General features: G+C 38.3%; 1 protein-coding gene across 1 annotated transcript; it reads left to right on the forward strand.

The window, feature by feature from the left end:
- Window positions 1-12572: 12572 nt before the first annotated feature.
- On the forward strand, window positions 12573-20385 carry LOC116246071 (peter Pan-like protein). The gene is made up of 8 exons (XM_031617760.2): window positions 12573-12730; window positions 15005-15042; window positions 15137-15322; window positions 17715-17945; window positions 18077-18169; window positions 18270-18457; window positions 19066-19259; window positions 19906-20385. Exons 2-8 carry the CDS (start codon window positions 15025-15027, stop codon window positions 19938-19940), a joined length of 945 nt encoding a protein of 314 aa, XP_031473620.1. The 5' UTR covers window positions 12573-12730; window positions 15005-15024; the 3' UTR covers window positions 19941-20385.
- Window positions 20386-22030: the final 1645 nt, after the last annotated feature.

Below are 22030 nucleotides of genomic sequence, written 5' to 3' on the forward strand. Positions count from 1 at the left end.
GTTCTTTTTTTTCATCTGTCTTGCTGACCTCTCAGCGTCCGTGTTTCCATCTTGGCCTCTCTCATCTACCCGTGAGTTCACGTTTTCTTCCTGCTACCTGGCTTCCTTCGGTCCTTTTGTCGCGTCGCTCCCACCCCGTTACCTTTGGTCTTCTGGCTCCTCTCCTCGTACCATTGCTTTTATCTGGCTTCTTTTTAGTGGCCATATCAATACTTTTGACCACCTCCAGTGCCTTGGCATTAGTTTAGCTAACCAGTATCTCATCTGTCTTGTCGCGACTGAGTCTCGGGTTCACATTTTTACTTCTTGTTCTTTCTTCTTTAGTGTCATTGCTTCTACCTGACCTTTCTTTAGTGTCACTGCTTCTATCTGACTTTCTCTTGTTAGTAGCCTTTCAAACCCACCATTCATTCGTTTTTTTTTTTCTTTTGTCATTCTCTCCACCTGTCTGCTTTCTGGGGTTGTGTTTGAAGGTCGTGGCTCATTTCAGTTTGGTGGCGCATTTGGGAGGAGTGCAACAACAGGGTCTTCAGGGGTCAGATTCTTGTGGCTCGTCTTGTGCAAGGGGATGTTCAGTTTGTCATTCGATTAAAGCGTTGTTGTTCGTTTGTGGCTGGGTGACTGTGTTGTTCCGTCTTTTCTCTCTCACCCCGCCTCTCTTCTTTTTCTGGGCACTATATTGTATATTTTTTCTTCTTACTTTTGTTTTTGTGGTTTGTTTTTGTATATAAGGGACCTCTTGTTTCCAAATTTTGTTATATATTTTCATTTTATCGATTTTTTCTCTCTCCTTGCAGTGGTTGTGGCCCATCTTTCCTTCTAGCACACTGTTGCTTCCATGTCATTTCTCCCCAGCAGTGGAGATGGCATTGAATCCCTTTTCTTTTCTCTTGTTTATTGCATCTTCCCTACTGATCAGCCTTTCCTCCTAATTACAGAATTAACCACGTAACAAGATTTTTAACAGTTTCACGTTCGAGAAAGAGTTGCCCTTTTCGGTCGGGTATTTGACGAATATGTTGGTCTCCAAATCCGCATTGACCATGAAATCAAAGGGAAGGAAGGACTGCAAGAAGCAAGAGCTGCTCGTTGCTGATTTCTTAGCACAAACTTGTTATCTGCCTCCGATTTTGGAACGGCCATCTTTCCGCGAAGCTTCGGGGTGGTCTTTTCTGTAAAATATTTTATTATTTTTTACTTGTCCATAAGAATCTTCCGAAGTTCAAACCCTTCTATCTCTCAAGGCACCATGTCCACCGAAAATTGGGAGAAGCCGGTGTTGGTCGTCCCTCTTACCGTGGGGTTGTTCTTAGTTTAGTGTCTCAGAACGCTGTTCGCAGCCATTAAATTTGCCGTATGAGAAGTTAGGCTGTTTGACGTTTAGATCCTTTCGTCCAATCATATCTTTGCTTGAGATGCATTGTTTTTTTAAGGGGCGGAAGATCAGAAATGTTTTGTGAACGGAATTAAAGTTTTTAAATTTTGATATAAATTAAAATATTATTTTTAAAAAATTTTATATAATTTTTTTAAAAATTTATATATAAACTTTTAAAAAAATATTTTAAAATGACGCGCCCATGTCGGCCGCTCTTGACTGGCCGAGTGATGGAAAACCCGTCCTTTTCCTTCCTTTTTCTTGTTCATGGTCAAAAAATCAAATCTGAACACATTGACATGTGTTAGTATCTTATCTTCTACACACACTGACCGTCTTCTTGGACTGTGTGTGTTATGGCCTGACCTCATGCAAGACAGAGCCAAAGAACGATTGGTGAACCTCAAAGTGAAGTTGCCAATGGAAGAAGGACGCGTGTAGGAATCTAAAAACAGGGGCAGAGCCCAAGGAACTGGATTCCCATTAGCATAATAAGCACGAATTCGTTTCACTGTTTGCACTTAATGCTACCCAGAGGGGTATTTCTGTTATTTTATCTGATTTTTTTTTTATTATATCACTTTTCCCTTTTAAGAAATCTTTTCTAACATTTTAAGGGTGTTTGGATGATACATTCAAAAACTTGGTTTTCGTAAAACCTGGTTTTGTTAAAAGTTGGTTTTTAAAACCTCGTTTGCATGCCTTGGATGACAAGGCAAAAACCAGGTTTTCATTTTTCAAAACCTTGCTTGTGTTTGGATGACAAAAATTGAATTTTTCAAGATACTCGTAAAAGAAACCAGTTCATACAATTATGTTACAGCTATAACATTAAGAGCATTCTCAAATGTAAATTTCATTGTTTACAATCTTAACAAATTGAAACAGCCTTACACTATATCACTATATGTAAGTCCAACAAATCTTATCAAGCCAATGCTCCCGTCTGCAAATCTTTGCTGCAAGATTAGCCACCTACTTTTGTGTACACAACCCCACCCCAAAGGTGTACCTCTCTTCTCTTGCATGTCTTGAAGCTTGACCTCCCAATGGCTGGTGTCAAGAATATTATATTTACAAGGAACTAAATTTTTATATCTATAAATTATGTTTCCTACCTTCAAATTAAGATGCAGAAGAACAGGAGCCACCGTCAAAGATGCTTGGAAACAATCCAAACAGGAGGGCTCAAAGTGTGGATGTCATCGTTCAGTGCATACTTAGTTGTTTTTTTGTCCTTGTTTGCAAGAAAAATACGGAGGGAAGCACGCTTTTGGATGCCAAAAAATTTCACTTGTGTTTTGATCGAGGACAAATGGGTTGACAAAAAATTTTCAGGTAGCGTAAGATGTATAGGCAGCGGTTGCATCTCCTTGTCCAAGAAGTGAGGCGTGCGACACTGCTCCATGGGGAAGACGTCCTATCATATCTTCTTGATTTGAGTTGCAGAGAAACACAGCACGTAACGCAATCACAGATTCTAGCTCTGAATACCATGTGATGATGAACTGTATGAAGATTACCCGTGGCCAAGATGGTATTAATTAGCTGCACGGAACCATTGAAGAGCACCATCCTCCATATGAATTATGCAGAGCAGTTACTCCTCTGCAAGAACCTTGAGCACAATCTCGATTCTTGTTAACAATTCGAAAGCAGATCTATAGGAACAGTAGAAACAAAACCACAAGGTTAGGAAATATTAGGAAAAAACAGGAGTCCTGCCCTGCTACATTGAGGTTATCATTGACCACCACCAATATATTCATGCTGTCACGTTCAACATTTATTAGTTTTAACCTGTTGGTTTACCTGTTGAAACAGTAATATACTGTTAACATATTGTCAAATGGCCCTTAAAATGCACACATTCATGGAACCTTGCATTCCAAAGAACACAGCATTCATTCATGTTACTTAAAATGCTGCTTTTGGGACACTAACAGGTTAGGTGCACAATAGGCTACGAATACCAAACAGTAGCAAGTTTATGCTTGAATTATTCATCTTAAGAAAACATAGGAATGTGAGCATGCGTGAATGTGAACTCATAAAAGTATGAATTAGATGTCAGCAACAGGGTAAAATTCAAAGGAATTTGTCAACAAAAAAGCATTCAACGATCAGAGACCCATGTTTTAATTGAAGTAAACTCATTAAACTGTTAATCGCTTCTACAGTTCTACTCATTCACTTCTTATTTAAGTTAAATGAATTAAAGTATCAAGGGAGTCTAATCATCCAAAGCTGATCTTAATATTCATTATCAATTAATTAGATTGAACTAATCAAACTGTTAATTAAAGGAAAATCCAACTAAAGTTGGTCATTCACTCCCAAGACAAGAGCTCTTACGAAACCCAGAAAACCATTTCTGTTCCTCCTTCAAGAAAAAGTAGCCTTACTCAACGTGTATAACTGCTAATGACCTCGGTATATATCTCTTAACAGATATTCTACAATTTTTTTTCCAACGATCAACTTAATGTGCATTTTGGAATTTTCAGAATTCAAAGCTGTATACTTAGATAAGCGTCTTTGCACGTTTAGATAAGGTTACGTGATTTAAAAAATTTTAAATGTTATTATTGATCGTCATCTAATGCTTTCGTTCAGGTATCTGGTCTTTTTTTTTTTCTCGATCTTCTGTAGATGGTTTGGTAAACATATTATGGGGAAAAGAGAGAAATTTCGGCATGACTTAAAAGAGATTACATTCTGTGATTTTCATTTGAGGCTGTGGTCATGTACGGTTCATTGCTGAACCTTGATCAGAGTTAATTTTAATTGAAAAGATGAAATGTATTTATTATTCGCTCGACTAAATTTAACTCTTGTACTAGACTGAAAGAGCTTCTATAGTCTTGTTTGGGCTGAAAGTGAAGGGTTCTTATGAGAAAGGATTTGATTCCTGAGTTTGATAGGTTACACTATATTCTTACATCTAAAGGAAGGTAATAACATACGCGGTTAGCCTTTTTGGGAGTTTATGTTAATTAGGATTTTAACTAAAGGTATGTCAATAGTTCAAAACCTGTAGGAGGCTATGCTTCCCTCGGATTGTACGTGCAAGTCAAAGTATACATAAATCTCACTACGTTGCAGCTCTAGACCTTGAGGGCAAGGAGAACGAAGTGGGCTTCGGCTTTCATCCGTGCATTTGGCTGAGGTTGTTTGGTTGCTTCAGATTAAATCCATGACGTTTTAATCTTTAGGATTTTAGATCATGCGCAATCAAACACGGAAAGTAAAAGAAAACAAAAAAAAAATGACCACTATCTTAGCATACACTAGACCCTCACATAGTGGAAACAACAGATTTCTTCCTCTAATAATTCATGAAATTCTCTTCGTGGAATATAGAGGATTGGTTGGAAGATCTGCTCAATTTGAACGGCAGAATCTTTCTTCTGAGAGAAGACAACGCTGATGATCCATTGCCGGTTGGGATCTCAGTAGAGTCCTAAGGGTGCACGCTCTACTTACTTGGCAGAGGATTTTTTTTTTTTTTTTTTTTTTAAATTTGAATTCGTTGAATCGGCAATGACAATCTACTTTTCAGGCTGTGGAGGGTGTTAGAGATAATCGGCAATCTGAATGCTGTGTGGTAGCATTGACAAGATAGGTAGATCCACTAAGGCCAATTCCTGTAAGAAATTTTATTTCAGATTGTCGACTGACTGCACTAGAAGATGAATACAGACAACACATACACATGGCCAAACAATAGAGAAGATGACAGGCTGATCCTCTGTGGATTTGACTGGTGTCTAACCAGTCCAGTGTGTTCAAAAAAGTGGGGAAATTGCAGTAAATTAAAGGTTCTTTTAGCGGACTTTTCAGATCACAGTTCTTTAATCCTCTCGGTTGAAGTGGGCAATCTTTTTGGCTTTGGTAGATCTCTTGTTGGAGTGGAAGAGAGGGCTGTTACAGATGCTTGGCAGTGATCAAATTCATTCAGAAATTGGAAAATTCTGCATTCCACTTGGCTATATGGGGTAGGAATTGTTTTGATAGTATTTCAAGCCGTATCCATTCCCTTAAAGATGAGATGGATAAGATTCAAACTAATTTAATTTTTTATATGGGTCGAGGTGATATATCTATCTGCCCATGTTATTCATTCTGTATTATGAGAAGAATTGGGGCAGCCTTTATCTGAGGAAGCTGAAAATTGGCCCCAGAAAGTTCACATTGAGATGAAAATCCAAGCTTTTTCTTACTGAAATTTTGAAGCAGCTTTTAGTCTTCTTCTTCATAGCTATCAAGCAACTTTTAATTATGATTAGAGATGTCAACGAGTCAGATTCGGTGAGATATAATCGTATCTGTTTTTGGATATTCACATATTTGGATTCAAATACAAATACAGAAAAGTTATATCTGAATCGAATCCAAAATCCAATTTCACGATTTGAATCTAACTTTTTTTATTCGTATTCAAATCCAAATTTTGAACAGAATTTGCTTGATTTTCAAACTGTAAGAGCATTAGACATAGGATATTTGTTTTAAAAATGAATCCAGTCTGAATGTGATATGATACTTATGTATATCTGAATTCAATAGGATGTCATTTCTTAAGTCCAAATCTGATCTGATTTCTTACTTGGATATTACATTTTTTTCATATCCAATTTGTTTGGAACAGTTCAGTCAAATATCCAATACACATAGCATATATTAATATCCCTAAGGTTGATGAATGGAGGTTTGCAGACTTAAACCCACCATTAGGATATTTGATGAAGCAAAGCCTTCGAATTCTTGCCTAAGTAAACCGCCGGAACTGGTTGCATGACCCAAACAGCTGGGACCAACCAAATACTTTGGACCCGATGTATGTGCTCATGTAATTCTAGATAGTATAATCTGATATGGCCCCTATGCCCCTCCAGGCTCCATCTCAATTGACTGTTGATAGCATAATCTGTGAGCATAGCGCGCGCGCTCACACACACACACACACACATATATATATATATATATATATATATATATATATATATATATATATATATAAGCACGGCATATTGACAGAGACATCAGGTTTCAATATCCACCAAAAGACAATGGAGGAGGGGTAGCATTCAGGCTTATATTTTGTGATTAACAGTACACAGAAACAGATCGCCAATACGGGCAACGAAGAGGACGAACGGCAATGCTGCAACGCCTACCAATACATATATTCCTGATTATTTACTGTCAATAGTATCTGAATGGACAACAATTGGATAACTATGTAGAGTTAAATCAATGTAAACATTTATCAATTAGAAGAGGAAGAAAAACTCTTGCCTGTGATAGAGATCACAAACAAAAGGAGGGAGAAATCGTAAGGATTTTCCCCACTTTTGTTAAACACCTAAAATAAAAAAGGTTACTGAACAAGGTCAGGGCTTTATATAGGAGGCTGCGTCCGTCTAAGCCAAGGAGAGCTAAGTGCCAAAGATCTCTAATCAAATAAAAAAGCAGCAAAGTTTAAAATAGACATGTTGAACGCCTGGCACAAAGTCATTTGGGAGTTTCTTTACAACTCGCTTCGCTTTGCCATGTGGATATGATCAAATGCATAAGGGATTGGGGCTACAACTTTGTGTACTACAAAAGGGTTTCGAACATATTTTGCATTTGAAATAAGATGTGCAACCGGACACGAAATCGGTATAAAACCGAAAAAATTAGGGTTTCAATTGGGAAAGCCATTCTTTCGAAAGAGGGACAGTGAGCAATTTACTTCTTTCAATTTGAGGCCCCCGTTTCATGGCAGAGCAATTTTTTACAAAGTAAAAATAAACTGTGTTTGATGTAAAATAAAGTAAAGGCTTTATCCGATGTCCTGACTTACTCACACATGTACCAATTGACGTCCACCACAAGAGGTCTATGAAAGCTGCAGACAGAACAGAAAAAGGTCAAACGAAAATCCCCCGATCTTCTCAGTACCAACCGACGTCCACCATAAAATGAATTGAGGGTTTCTTGACCATCGGAGACGGTGGTTTCTCCGACTTATAAATTGGGCAGGGGCTATCCTGCCAAGCCAGTCTCCATCCTTCCCACTTTCCTCTCCCCCTTCCTCTTCGGCTCGCCCAGCAAGCATGGAGATGGAGGACGGTGACAAACGTTCGAAGCTGATTCTGCTTGTCTCTACCGCCCTGTGGCTCCAGTTGTTGGCTTTGCTCCTTCAAGGTGGAGGAGATTCTTCTGTCTCCGCAACCCCCTTCCACAGGCAGGGCCTGCCTCTGTTTTGCCTCTTCATGGCAGCCCTCGGCGTCGTCTTCTACAGCTCGCTGGCCTCTGTCTTTCTGCCCCACCGCTTGCCAGCGGCCGTCTCTAGTGCTCTTCTGTGGACATCCATTGTGTCGATCACCTCTGCACTTTGCTTCCTGTTTACCCTCTAAAACATCAGTACCAGACGCTTCAGGATGTAGTCCGCCACTATCTCTGCGCTCCCCTTCCTTTGTTCACTGTGCGTGTTCCCCTATAAATAAGAGACAGTGAGCAATAGAAGTGTATATTGTCCGAACTGCCTGCGAGGTTGGTTATATTCTACTTTCTGGTTTGGTTGCTGGGTGGTTATGTATTTGGAAACTTGTGAGCAACCATGATAGAATATTGTGTGTCCCTTACTATTAATGATATATGTTAAGAAAAAGAAGAACGGTTCCAGTCCAGAGATCTCCTCTCTCTCTCCCTCTGTTCTTTACTCGAAATAACTCCGTTGCCCAGTCCCTCTCTCTCGCTCTCAAGGGGGTTTTGAATTTTGAGCGTCCTCCCTGTGCTTCTGCCCGTTCGTTCCAACGTAGTTGCCGCCGTCGCCGCTCCGGCGGCCGCCCGGCCTCCTGCGGTTCGAATTCAGAGAACAAGGCTGCTTTTTGACGATCATTATGCGAATCCATGGTTGGTTGGCTAGTCGTCGTTGTACTTGGCTCCACTGTCACGTTGATCCGAGCGACATTTTCGAGTGAAGACAAATTAAGATGCCCTTTTTCGGGCTTCATCTGACGAGGAAACTCACGCGTCACCAGGTGCTGCGTCGGGGACATGTTCGATGAGGTCATCCTCTATCTTTGGGGGTGAATAAAATAAACTAGATACACATTCACGCGCCATCACTTGTACGTGTATATTATTGGGTTCCTTTCTTGATACTCTAAAACCTTCTTCCAATTTTTTATTAAAAAAAAAAAAAAAGAAGAAATGGGCACAAAACCAGGTGCCAGGAACAAATAATTATGAGACGGAGAGTATATAAATACACAAATTGTTGGGAACCACTAATGTAAAATTAAATAAATATTGTCCGACCGTGTGGGCAATTGCCTACACACATACACATGTGGCTCCGCCCCTCAAAAACAAATTCTTTTGACGTAGAGTTTGGAAGTTTAGTTTCGTAACTGGCTAATTAAGCTACATGGTGAAACCAGACGATATGGCCTAGCTCCTATGTGCAAGTTCTTAGTCCGTAACCAGGACGGTGCTAATGAACCAAGACAAGGTGCTGATAGAGAGCAGGTACTCATAGTCATAGAATCATAGGAATCGAAGCAGGGGGAGGCTGGATGACCTCACCTCCCTAGATATTTTAAAATTTTAAATTTAAGCTTTGAACATTGTATTTTGGCCAGATCAAAAAAAATTTAAAATACATAATAGCCCAAAGTCAGCAAAGCCTTAAAGCATGACCTTTGAATGGAAGCTGGTGTGGAACTAATTTTTTTTTTTTTTATCTATAATTTATGCTTTCAACATTCAAATTAAGATGGAGAAGAAAAGGATCCATCGTCAGACATCCTTGAAAGGCAATTCAAACGCTAGAGCTCAACGTGTGGATGTCATCGTTCAAATGGACGCGCTTTTGTTTTGAGCAATGCCTACTTAACTGCCTTTCCATGTCTCTAGATAGTGTCACATATGGATTATGGCCGCACTCATCGTTAATTCTGTCTTGTAGTGTAGCTTTTCATGAGCTAAGTTTCAACATTGCCTTTGTTACGGTAGTCTACTTCCTTATTTATATAAAACTTAAATTACTGGAATAGTGGAATACCTAAAAAATTGACGAGATATCACTCGACATTATAACAAAATTGCCTAATCAAGAAGCACGTACTAGTTAGTATTGTAAATGCGTATCATGCCATTTCTTTGTTTGTAATATAAATTCGATTTTTTTTTGTGAAGTTTGAGAGCTGAAAGTCATTTGCATGCGCTTGAAAATTATGAATAATTGATTCAAAGAGGTAGGTACGACCCGGAGCTGATTTAGTTTATCCAAGTTACTTATGTGCCTTCATTATTTAATTAACTGAATGACATTATTCAGGTTTTCTTTTGTTAATTTATTCTACATATGGTTACTTGGGGTGATACTTCCGGTCGCCAAGGCCCACCCATTTTCCAGGTTTTCTTTTGTTAAGGCAACAGTGGTGTTCCCTGCTGCATTAAATTTGTAAAAATTGGAATTGTCACAGATTTGTAACCCAGAGCCAGCCAAAGATCACCATTTTTTACAGGAACAGTACGGCACGAGTCAGCAACATCACGTAGATGCCTGAAAAATTTTGTTCTCAATTGCAGTGAAATCAAAATACATTGGTTTGGATGATCTGTTTCTTCATGTTTAGAAGGCTCATGTTGTGCGGTAATTCAAAACTAGGTTCTTGATTGAAATGGTTACAGCTGAGCTGAATTTTGAATCACAATCTACATAGAGAAGAAAATACAAACAAACTTGTCTTACCCATATTGAATTTCCAGCGGTTTACCAGTTCTTCAAAGTCTTCTTTGATCCAAAATCAAATAATTCAAAGCTTGATGGCAAAGCAATAAAACTAACAATGGTAATGCCAATAGTCATCAATACCGTGCAGATAATAACCTGGTGCTTCGGCATTGGTTCAATTTCTTTCTCAGACTTTATATCTCCAAGACCTGTGTGGTGAAAAATGTAGTCAACTTGCAAACCAGTTTACCAATGGAACCGATGATTCAAGGATAAGACATGGCAGTGAAGTCATGTTCAATGCCAAAAGATGAGGCTGACGACAACAAAAAGAGCAGCACAAGAGAACTCATCATAAGAGCCAAACAGATCTGAACCCATCCCTGCAGTATCTCCTACATTGTCACCAACATTATCTGCAATAACCTGCATTCGCAAAAAGATGGAATCTTCAATAGGCAGTCATACCCTAAAGCAGAAGGTAATGCAAGGAAAGTGTTTAAAATAATGCTAAATCATGAAAATGTATCTTGTTGATTAATTTGTTGTGTAATGAACAAATCAAAGAAAAACAGAAGAATCTTTCAACAACAATTCCATCACAAATCCCAAAGCCCAATACTGACAGCAATTTTATTTTTGCCAATATCTTGAGTAGCCACGATCAGGTAAACAGCAGGTCCAAAACTACAAAGATCAGAAATCTTTTACTAGCACACAAGTAGGAAACCTCTCCATGATGATGACAGAGAAGAAAAAGGATATACCCATCGATAGTATCAACACAAAGGGTGTTGCCAAATTACAGAACAAAGAGTTACAGGAGGCAGGAGTCCAAAGGAACTTACAGCTGGATTTCGTGGGTCATCTTCAGGAATGTTTTTCTCCACCTTCCGACAAGATCAGCGACCACATCCACAGCTTTAGTATATATTCCTCCCCCAATTCTTCCAAAGGGCGCCATTGAAGAACCACCAACCTGTAAAGGTTGCCCAGCACGAGCCACCATTCCATTACCATCTCCTGTGCAGGCATGAAAAGGAGTTGCAGAGAAATATGGCCATACCCCTGATAAAGCAAGTAAACATATCAGGTAAGGAAATGATAGACTCCAGCTCTGAACACCATGTGCTGACTAATTGTATGAAGATTACCCGTGGCCAAGATGGTATTAATTAGCTGCACGGAACCATTGAAGAGCACCATCTTCCATATGAATTATGAAGAGCAGTTACTCCTCCGCAAGAACCTTGAGCACAATTACAATTCTTGTCAACGATTAGAAAGCCTATGGGAACAATAGAAACAAAACCACAAGGTTAGGAAATGTTAAGAAAAAACAGGAACCCTGCCCTGCTACATTGAGGTTATCATTGGCCACCACAATATATTCACGCTGTCATGTTCAACTTTTATAAGTTTTAACCTGTTGGTTTACCTGTTGAAATAGTAATATACTGTTAACTTGTTGTCAAATGGCCCTTAAAATGAACACATTCATGTTACCTTGCATTCCAAAGAACACAACATTCATGGTACTGAACGCCCTTAGAATGCTGCTTTTGGGACACTAACAGGTTGGGTGCACAATAGGCTACGAATGCCGAACAGTTGCAAGTTTATGCTTGAATTGTTCATTTTAAGAAAACTTAAGAATGTGAACTCATAAAAGTTAAATTGAAAGGAATTTGTCAACAAAAAAGCATTCAACGATCAGACCCATGTTTTAATTGAAGTAAACTCATTAAACTGTCAATCGCTTCTTCAGTTCTACTCATTCACTGCTTATTTAAGTTAAATAATTAAAGTATCAAGGGAGTCTAATCATCCAAAGCTGATCTTAATGTTCATGATCAATTACTTGGATTAAACTAATCAAACTGTTAATTAAAGGAAAATCCAACTAAAATTAGTCATTCACTCCAAGGCAAGAGCTCTTACAAAACTCAGAAAACCATTTCTGTCCCTCCTTCAAGAAAAAGTAGCCTAACTCAACGTGTATAACTGCTAATGACCTCGGTATATATCTCTTAACAGATATTCTACAATTTTCTTTCCACCGATCAACTTAATGTGCATTTTGAAATATTCAGAATTTAAAGCTGTATACTTAGGTAAGCGTCTTTACATGTTTAGATAAGGTTATGAGATTCAAAAAATTTTAAATGTTATTATCGATTGTCATCTAATGCTTTCGTTCAGGCATCTGGTTTTTTTTTTTTTTTTCTCGATCTTCTGCAGTTATAGCAAAATGTTTCCTACTTCCTTTATGACGGACTACCCGGGAGACTCTATGAGATTCCTGACTCTTTCGATTCATCGCGTCGGGAGCCGGTAGTCTTTTGCTAAGGATTATTTGTGAAATTATAAAATAAGGGACGTTTCTAGAATATTTAAAAAAGTGTGGGTGGACTTACAAAATTATATATAAAGAGAGAGAGAGTTTATGGAGCCCTACCGCCTCTCTTCTTTACCCTCGTTCGAGTAAACTGAAGGAGAAGCGGGAGAGGAAGAGAACGAGGGACGGGGCGAGAGGACGTGAAGGTGAAGGGGAGAGACGAGAAAGAATAGAGTTGACGAGGGAGCAAGGTTGAGGAGAGAAATAGTTCCGCAGAGAGGTAAGTTCAGTCCAAATTTCTGGTTTTTCCCTTCAACTTTACATTGTCTTCTTAGATTAGACGATTGAACTACTGTCTTGTTAATTTATTATAAGGAATCTCTGTTTTAACGAGTCTTTGCATGAGATTCTTGGTAGGATTGGCATTTCTTGACCCAAAAGAGGGTTGAATGGGACGTCCGGTTTGGGATAATGAGGGCTTTCCTTATGTAGATGGTTTGGAATGGAGAATCGAACATATGATGGAGAAAAGAGAGAACTTTCAGCATGAGTTAAAAGAGATTACATTATGTGATTTTCATTTGCGACTGTGGTCATGTACGGTTCATTGTTGAGCCTTGATCAGAGTTAATTTTAATTGAAAAGATGAAACGTATTTATCATGCGCTCGACTAAATTTAACTCTTGTACTAGAATGAAAAGCTTCTATAGTCTTGTATGGGCTGAAAGTGAAGGGTTCTTATGAGAAAGGATTTGATTCCTGAGTTTGATATGTTAGACTATATTCTTACAGCTAAAGGAAGGACAGCCTGTTTGGGAGTTTTTATACTAATTAGGATTTTAACTAAATGCAAAAGGGTGAATTTAGGAGGACATGGTCGCGTAGTCATAGGATCCCTAATTGGTGGGGCTACTGGACATGTAGTGGGAATGGGTTAAGGTCACTAATTGAGGTTATTGACTAATTATATTATTTAATTATTACTAAGTGTATTGGCTTACGAAACGGCACCCAAGGACATGCCCGGAGAGCATACTAAATAGAGCCTTGTACTTTGATGACCAGGTCTTAGTATACATAACTTGTCTTGTGGCTTGTTTATTGCAGGTTTGGGGGTATAGATAATGAACAGGTTTAATATGGCCAGTTTGATGGGGGAACCTGATTTGCTTATGTTAATAGAAGAAGAATGATGATACTCTATGTTATGGCCGGTTTCTCTAGTGGCTGATTGATGGTACATGCATATATTGCAGTTGCTTAGTTGAATGGTGGAAGAATAATGTAAGGGTAGCATATGCCATAACATATTTCATCAAGAAATTTAACATCATACATGTACTAATATGCTTCTTATTAGAATCAATGTTATGTTGAAAGGCATAACAGATTATGTAAACATGTTGATGGCTGCATCTGAGATAAGATTAGTGATTTTATATCTTTTCTTTTAAAGGAAGAACTGATTTTTCATTAAACACGGAAGATTGCCTCATGTGTAACACCCATCTAACATGTTACAAGAAGTTAGAGATGGCTGGCAAGGAAGGAAGTTAAGTTTTGAAATGATTTCTTGTTGAATGAGCATAAGATACATGTTAACGTGAACATATGGTATAAGAGCCAGATTTTATAAGAGTTAATGATTAAAATTTTCAATTAAGTCTCTATTGTGTCCGGCTGCAAGAGCTGCGTAAGGGTCCTGATCACTATGGTAGCCCGCAAGGTGCATGGCCCGGAGGGGTGTGGAGCGATTTCTCTTAATACTCCTGCACGTGTTACTTATGCGGAGTTTGATTGAATATAAGATCGTCACTAGTTGCAAGATTCCACGAAGGAACGAGTCCTTCAAGGTGGAACCTCAAGTGGAGAGCGGAGGCTTCTTTGAGGCAATAAAGCAAACTTTAAGAAAGAGATTAACAAAAACAAATCAAGAGTTTAGAAAAAGGAACATATTAGATAGTTCAAATCATTAGAATTTGACTTGCTTCTATGTAATATCATTTTGTTATTTATTGATGGAACTTAACTTTTGTGATTCTTGACTGGTTGTGTGAATAGAAATGTAATCTGCTCACTGAGTAGTTGGGACTCACTATTAAGTATTTTCCTTTTAGTTGAGCGACATAGAGCTCGAGCAAGCGCCAAGCATCAGCTGTAGTCAACCCTCCAGTTCCCACTTTAAATACTAGATTCATAGATTTCTCTTTTGCTTTGGATGATGTGCTTACATGGCATGTAAAAACAATGTGTGTGTCTCTATTGGGACTACAAAATACATGTACCTGTCGTTTGTGAATGAAAAAATAGTCATTACATTTCAAATTTGTGAACCCATGTTACAGTTTAAGTTGAACTTTTATCTTTGGCACCGTTACATTTTGAATTTGGTAAAGGTAATTATAGATTTCTCCTCACTCCATAGAGCAGGGGCTGACACAGGTGCTCTCTCTCTCTCTCTCTTGCTATAGCCTCAAATGTGCTTTTGAAAACACTCCCAACTAACTGTTTATTTGTTTCTCTTTGCTCTACTTGTTCTCCTTTTTTCGGAAGGCCCTTGGTCGAGTCTAGCGATGGCACGCATGCGAAAGGTAGTTCCCTAAGTCCGTATATCAATATGAGGTGATGATTGCTGAATGTTTCCTTTTGCTTTCTTATTTTGATTTTCCAACCATTTGGTTGCAGAGGAACAAAAGGAAGGTGTTCATAAAGCCGGTGGTGAAGGTTAAGCAGCCAGCCATTGACCACGTCACGGGCAACAAGATTCCGAAGAGTTTCGTCTTCTCGAGGGGGAAGGTACCACATTCGCTCAAGCAGCTGGAGTTAGATCTCCGAAAGTTGATGTCTCCCCATACGGCCCTCAAATTAAAGGTCTTCAATTCACTCTCTCAGGAATATCCTATTGCTTTGATTTGAAATGCACGGGTTTTGGGTGATTAAGCATTGTAAATTGTTCTTCTTGGTGGCTGTCTTGTGAGGTGGTGTCATTCTTTTTCTTGCAATTATGGGGAAGAATTTGATTATTTACTTGTTTGAGAAATTCAAGTATTAGCCCTTGGTGTCGATTTTCTTTATTGGCGGTCTGCTATTGAATGTAGGAGTAGTTTTTAACTTTATCAATGTGCCTGGTTCAAGCAAAGTATTTTGGCAACTTTTTGTTGGGGAAGAGGCCGATTTTATTGAACTTGTTCCTAGCCTGGTTTAGATTCCTGACTCTGCCATTGTCTATATGATGCTTATAAAAAGTATAGGTTGAGCATGACGATGAAATAGAGAATCTCTTCTCTAATATTTTTTTCTACTAGTAAAATGCCTTAGGTATTTCCGAATTATTCGTTCATAATATCATCTTCTTGCTTAACACTTTATATCCATCTTAACACATGCCCACATTCTTTTAATCACAAAGATATTGTTTTATCACCTAATATGTCTATCACTTGGTTCCAGTTTATCCATTCTGCTTGAATCCTGCTAGTGGTGTCTTCATCAGCTTCCTTATCTTGTTGTAACATGAAGCTACGTCCTAAAACCTGCTAGTGGTATCTTCATCAATTTCCCCATCTTATTGTGACTGTTTAATTTCCAAATTTTGAACCCTAATCACTTTGTCATTAACTCCTCCACCAGACAATTACTTTATCTGTGACTTGTAATCTTTTACTAACCTGTTAGTCATGTTTCTCAGAGTTCAAAAGTTATCATTTCCTTTGTACCTTGTCGCTGTTCTAGCTAATAAAGCACATTGTGTCATCCAGTTGAGGATAAGATCTGGTGCTGCCTATTCCTGATTTTTGATGGCCATCTTGCATCCGCTGATATTTTTGGAAGTTAAATGGGATTCTTGTATTGATGTTGTCTTCTTATTCTTGATATAGTTTTGTTTGGAAGTGATATAAAGCAGCACATGTATTGCACTTATCTGTTTTCTTTATGAATGGTCTAAGACTCTAAAACATTGGTGTTAAGACTTATGAATGTTCTGACCTACGGGTACTGCTCCAAAGGAGCAGTACCAGTACCGTACCGGTACGACACCGGTATGGGTACGGGTACGGCGTCGGGTACGGCCTGGGTGCGGCTTTGACTGTGTCGGGTACGGTCAAGTACGCAAGGTCGAATCCGACCATTTTCAGACTCGGTCAAAGTTGACCGAGTCCAAAATCGTCCATTGCACGTTTTAAAAAACCATTTTTTTCCCTCTCTCTCGCACGATGCCTTTGCCCTCTTACCTCACCCCTCTCGTCCCTTGCCTTTTCGCTCCTTTCACCCCTCTTGCCTTTCTCATCCTCTCACCTCTCCCCCCCTTGCCCCTCTCATTCTTCGCCTTTTCGCCCCTTGGAACTCCCAAAGGACAGATTTTTTGTCTTGAAATTCTTAGTATCTACAAATTTTGGATCATGATTTAATGATTTATGAATATGCTATTTTGTTTGTAATTTTTTTGATATATATATATATATATTCATATATATATATATGTGTGTGTGTGTGTGTGTGTGTGTGTACGGCCGTACCCCCGCACCCAAGTTTTTGAAAAATGATTCGTACCGTACCCACACCGGTACCCGTACCGGCACCCGCACCCGTACCTATGTGACATAGGTTCTGACTGTAGCAGGGGTGTTGTTGCACCATTTCTTTTCAGTCGCCATTTTATGGGCTAGTACTTTTTTATTAGTCTGCTAATCTTGTCAATGCTAATTCTCTTCAAAAGCACTTAACTTCTCATGCTCGTTTGTCTTCAACCTAGAGTTGTTCTTGACATTCAGTCTTGGGGACCGTTAGAACCTTTTGATTTTAAGCTTAAAGCCTTAAACCCTATCCGAGTTTTAGTGAAACTTAGAAGATGTAATTCCAAAACTACATATAATTTTTTATCATCTATGTATTTCCTCTTTTTCTCTGTTTTTATGAATCCCAGGTAATTGGATTTAAGTTAGAGGAAGAATTTGATTTAAGTATGAACATTTGGAATTGATCAAGTAGGGGGGTATTAAACTATGGGCTAGAAAATCTGCCCCTAGAAAACAAGAAAAGGCTCACCCAAGTCTAACCGAACAGTCCCCACTTGCACAAGGGTTTGGTGCAACCATTTCAATGTGTAACCTAAAGTTTGCTCTCATCAATGTGACTTTTCTCCTTGAGAAACAAACCAATAGCTGCACAATTTTGACATATTTGCAAATATTCCACTTAAATTTATTTTGAATTGTTTGTTTCTTCCATATACTAACAATCCTTTCTTTTTTTCCTTTGTCAGGAAAAGAAACGGAATAATCTGAGAGATTTTCTGAACGTTGCAGGGCCACTGGGTGTCTCTCATTTTCTGATATTATCAAAGACAGAAACTGCACCCTATTTAAGAGTCGCAAGGACCCCTCAAGGCCCAACCCTATCATTCAAAGTCCATGAGTACTCACTGGCATCTGATGTGGCTCAGTCACAAGCTCGACCTCGGTGTCCACAAGAGCTTTTCAAAAATCCTCCTTTGGTTAGCTTTTGTGGCATACAATTAATAGAAAATTACATTTTCTTGCATTATGAAGCAGATTTGACACTTTGCTCCTCATTATAATTGGTTATGGAAATTATTTGGGCTGATGTTGGATTATTTTGTGGCAGATTGTCCTTTCTGGTTTTGGAACAGGGTATCAACATTTGAAGCTCGTTACTGTTATGTTCCAGAATATATTTCCTTCAATTGACATTAACACGGTCAGTTGGATTGTTTTTTGTACTGTTTTCTTTCTCTTCATCTGATTGTGTTCTCATCCCGCCATTATCAGTCATTCTAATGCAGTTTGAGAAATTGCAGGTCAAGCTGTCTTCCTGTCAGCGGATTGTGTTGCTCAACTATAATAAAGAAACTAAGCTGATTGACTTCCGTCATTATTCAATTAGGTTGCAGCCTGTTGGAGTCACACGTAGGATTAGAAAATTTGTGCAGAATCATCAGGTGCCTGATATGAGGAATCTTCAGGATGTCAGTGACTTTGTTACCAAGTATGTACTCAATGATAATCCAACGTACAATGCTGTACCTGATTGTTGTTCCAAAGGCAAAGGAGGTTTTGTTCCTTGGCCAACATTTTGTCATTTCCATAATAATTTCATTAACGACTGATCTTTCCTTGAAGTTTTTACACTTGCAGAATACTTTTACAACTTCAAGTTTTCTTTTCTTTCTATAAGAAAACCCATTTGCATTTTGTCTTCGTTCACTTCTTCACGTCTTATGGCGTAGAAAACAGACAGTAAGCTTGATATCAAGTCTCTGGTCGCATATGTGGCTTATTTTCTCTTTCTAACTTTTTTAATTCTGGACTGGGTGTTATCTTCCATTCAGATCCAGTTGCATTAGTTAGAGAGGATGTGATAAAATAGTCTTCAGTCAATAATCAAAACAGATGTAGGTTTTTGTTGTTCATTTTCTAATACCTTGAGTTCATTCTTTTAATAAGTAGTGAAACCATGATTTTTAGTCCCTTATGTTATTTTGATGGCTTGGGTAGTTTTAAAACGCTACTTGATCCATGATGTATGCAATTCAGTGGGTTATAGGTGTAGTCTTGACATAGACAAGAACTTATTTCCTCTTCTCATATGTGAAGGGCTGGGTATGGATCAGAAAGTGAGGCAGAAGATGAAGCAGCAGCAGTGAGTTTGCCAACGGATCTTGGCAGAGTAAACAAGGCGTCTACAAAAAGTGCCGTCAAACTTCAGGAGATTGGACCTCGGATGACCCTGCAGCTACATAAAGTGGAGGAAGGATTATGCTCTGGCAATATCATATTCAATGAATATGGTAAAACTATTCTCCTTCCTTGCACCTGCAACCATTCTTTTTACATTTTCCCTAAGTTACACTGTATATCAACATGCTCTGCTGTGAACTAGCTGGTATACATGTGTCCATTACTGATCATGGGAGCTGCCAGAATGTACATCCTTCCTAACCTGCTTCATTTTTTAAGACGGCATATTTGTGTGAATAGATAATGAATTCAAAGTTTAGGTGGAAGATATTGCACTGCAGGCGTTTGTAAATGTCAGTGATCTTAATCTAATTTGCGTAACTCACACTAGAAGTGCAGGCAAACAGTCGGACCTTTTAGGGGGTTTAGAGTCTTCTAGATGATAGGAACAATCACATTCTATTGATCAAGTGTTCAGTTACGATATTTTCAGCGGGAATCACTTGTGGATGGGTCTTGCGGTTAGGTTAAGATGCATTCGAAGAAAAATTGTTGATATGTGATTAGGAAGACCTAGATATTACTTGGAAACAATTAAGCTGCTTAATTTCATAACAGGCTAATATAAGTGGGATTGGCTTTTTAATTTATTATTTGATCTCATATATTTTACTTGCCCTTCTCATTTCATATATTTTAGTTTTCATTCGGTTCTAAGACTCGATAGCCCTTAACCCGATGTTGCCTGAAATGCAGGTAATTCCAGTAAAGAGAAAACTACCGATGAGTAAAGTTGCTCCTCTTGAGAGTTTGTTTGGAACTCGTGAAGAACTATTCAACTTCTGTCCTCTTCTAAAGTTGCAATGAATCATCAAATTGATAGAATTGCATCAATGGCAGACCGATTAACTTGAGAAGTTCTAGTCTGGGCACCATGGATCCGAGAAAAGCAGGCACAGGGCGTCGTCTCCTGGCAAATTTTGCAATCTTATTTTTTGTGTTCTTTTTTCTACATAACATTATTCATAGGGCAATTTTGAGCGTCAAGCTGATGTTTTAAAGATCAAAAGTGCAAAATGATCTCTCTCTCTCTCTCCATACCTTGATAGAAGGATCAAGGCATCACATGCATATTCACGTTGATCTGCTGCATCATTAAAAAGTACAATAATGCCTGTATGATGAAACTACAGATCGTTCTACAAAGTTGGCGGATTCCATTGTTCGTGTTTTGAAGGAGAGGGAAACTGGGTCGCAATGAGTGGGCCGATTCACACTAATGGCTTCACAACTGAAAGCATATTGATTGCAGTAACGCAATATCCGTTTTGTTAACTTCAAAACAGGGACAATGAGAAATGTGTTGTTCGTCAACGGCGCCATGCCTCTCTAGTTTGTGCTTAAAAAGATCGATTGGAAAAGTAAAAAAACAATAGCAAATTGACTCTTTCGTGGATCGAATGTCCGCCTTGGAGGCTTCCCCGTACTTCGTAGGCACTTTAACTTGCAACTTTTAAGGGGCAGTTAACATAAAATCATATAAGGCATTAGTATGTAAATGCACAATGTATCTGGAATTAACCAGCCCACATGTGCCTCTGTCATTAAACAGGTTTAATGTTTCTCAATGTCATTATACTGAAGGATGCTTAACACACCCATGAACAAAGCTAGACAAAGGTTGACCACATAGCAAATCATATTATTGCATGTTTTTCTAGTTTACACATAGGATGAAACAAATAAATAGAATTGAGGGTTTAGTGCTACGGTGGATCTAATATATCAAAAGTTTGAAAGGTAACAGGATCTGAAAACAAGGTACCTTAGGAGGACCAGAATCCAGCCCAATACCCGATCCGACTTTCTAAGAAGGGTTCAGCATCAAGCATGAGCTGACACGTAACCCGGTTGGCTTTCCAGGCGTCGAGGCAAGCAGGGCCAGAGCACCCACCGTGGCCCCTGAGTGAGATCAGTATATCGAAATTCAAATTCAGTGTCATGCAAATCGAAAATTGAATCGGATCTCTCGTATCTTCGATTTAGTTACGCAAACTCCTTTGAACTTCTCCAGCATTAATTTTGACTGGATTTTGGTTAGAATTCAGTCATCTTTCGGTCATTTTTTAAAAATCCTAAAATTGTAATCAGATAAAGGTTAAGATCTAAGAAGCTGATTGTTTTCATAATTGAGTATGTAATGAAACCAACAGGATTTGCGTTCTTCATTTGTACAATTGTAGTTGGTTCAATATGATTAACTTGTGATTCTATGAATAAATGTTCATTTAGATTATTCTAATTTCAATTACATAATACTACGAATTAGATTTAGGTCATTCATTTACACAATTGTAATTTGTATAATGAGATTAACAGCTCAATGTGTTAAAAGTTGTAATTGCATATATAGAACTACAATTGAATAATTATAATCACTTGCAATGGCGGTCTTGCACTTGCATTCAATGAGATCAACTTGTAATTCAAATGAATCTTTACAAATATGATTACAAGTTTACCTCAACAAAAAAACTATAATAGTGCAAACGAATGACCTAAATCACTTGAAATTATAGTCAATCAAATCATTTGTATTAGACTTTTTTTGGGAGACATGCCATGTTTAAGCATATAGATTTTGTTCATATCATTATATACTTAACACTTACAATCATTCAAATGAATCTATATAAATATAATTACAAGTTAACCTCATTAGACAAATTTCAATTTAACAAATAAAGAACCTAGCTTTCGAATCGAATGCAACTATTTCGGACTTTGGGCTTGGGTGTATTTTCTGGTTGTGCTTAGTAAACTTATATTACTCTTAGCTAGCATGTTAGTAAAAATTATTCCCTACGGGCGTACCTTGGTG

Source organism: Nymphaea colorata, chromosome 1, assembly GCF_008831285.2.
Source record: "Nymphaea colorata isolate Beijing-Zhang1983 chromosome 1, ASM883128v2, whole genome shotgun sequence".
Lineage (NCBI taxonomy): Eukaryota > Viridiplantae > Streptophyta > Magnoliopsida > Nymphaeales > Nymphaeaceae > Nymphaea > Nymphaea colorata.

Coding starts and splice junctions, on each gene's coding strand:
- LOC116246071 (XM_031617760.2), top strand. Junction 15,323..17,714: donor ATACGGCCCTCAAATTAAAG/GTCTTCAATTCA, acceptor TTCCTTTGTCAG/GAAAAGAAACGGAATAATCT. Junction 18,458..19,065: donor GTCAGTGACTTTGTTACCAA/GTATGTACTCAA, acceptor TCATATGTGAAG/GGCTGGGTATGGATCAGAAA.